Source organism: Gavialis gangeticus, unplaced genomic scaffold, assembly GCF_001723915.1.
Source record: "Gavialis gangeticus isolate Ggan-Ray unplaced genomic scaffold, GavGan_comp1, whole genome shotgun sequence".
Taxonomy (NCBI): domain Eukaryota; kingdom Metazoa; phylum Chordata; order Crocodylia; family Gavialidae; genus Gavialis; species Gavialis gangeticus.
The window spans coordinates 59,438,849-59,439,353 of record NW_017729004.1 but is presented as its reverse complement, the minus strand read 5'-3'; the positions used below and the strand labels follow the sequence as shown (position 1 = coordinate 59,439,353).

Genomic DNA, 505 nt, shown 5'->3' with positions numbered 1-505 from the left:
AGACGAGGTTCTTTGGTAGATGGGATTTCTTTTATCAGAGCAACTAAACAGTTGGAAAAATTGCGCTTTGCAACAGGGAACGCATCACCCCCCTTCCCCTGCACAGGTTCTCCCCTACCCCGCGCCAACTCCTGAGGCACGCTATAGGCACGGACAGAACCAGGCACACGGACAGGGCCGCGCCAAGTTCACACGCGCACCCCTCCCCTCCCCAGGGCCACGGCCCGGCCGCAGCTAGTGGTGGGGGCGGGGCCGGAACACAGGGAGGCGGGGCGCCGGCCGCCGTGAGTCAGGGGAATCCGGTTCGGCCCCGGCGCATGCGCGGTCTCGGCCGCTGGCGGTTCCGGTAGTATCCCAGCATCCCCCGCGGGGCAGCGGAGAGGGTCGGGCTAGAGCGGCGGTAGTAGCAGGCCGAGCATGTCGGAGAAGAAGCAGCCCGTGGACCTGGGGCTCCTGGAGGAGGACGACGAGTTCGAAGAGTTCCCGGCGGAAGGTGGCGGCGGGG

The 505-nt window shown here is 66.7% G+C and overlaps 1 protein-coding gene across 1 annotated transcript in view; it reads left to right on the top strand.

The window, feature by feature from the left end:
- The first annotated feature begins 276 nt into the window (after positions 1–276).
- SEM1 (SEM1, 26S proteasome complex subunit) overlaps positions 277–505 on the top strand; it is an 8,668-nt gene continuing 8,439 nt past the window's right edge. Inside the window, exon 1 of the mRNA XM_019508459.1 lies at positions 277–493. Within this exon, the coding sequence (XP_019364004.1) occupies positions 418–493 (76 nt within the window). The 5' untranslated portion in view covers positions 277–417. The remainder of the gene's footprint in view (positions 494–505) is intronic.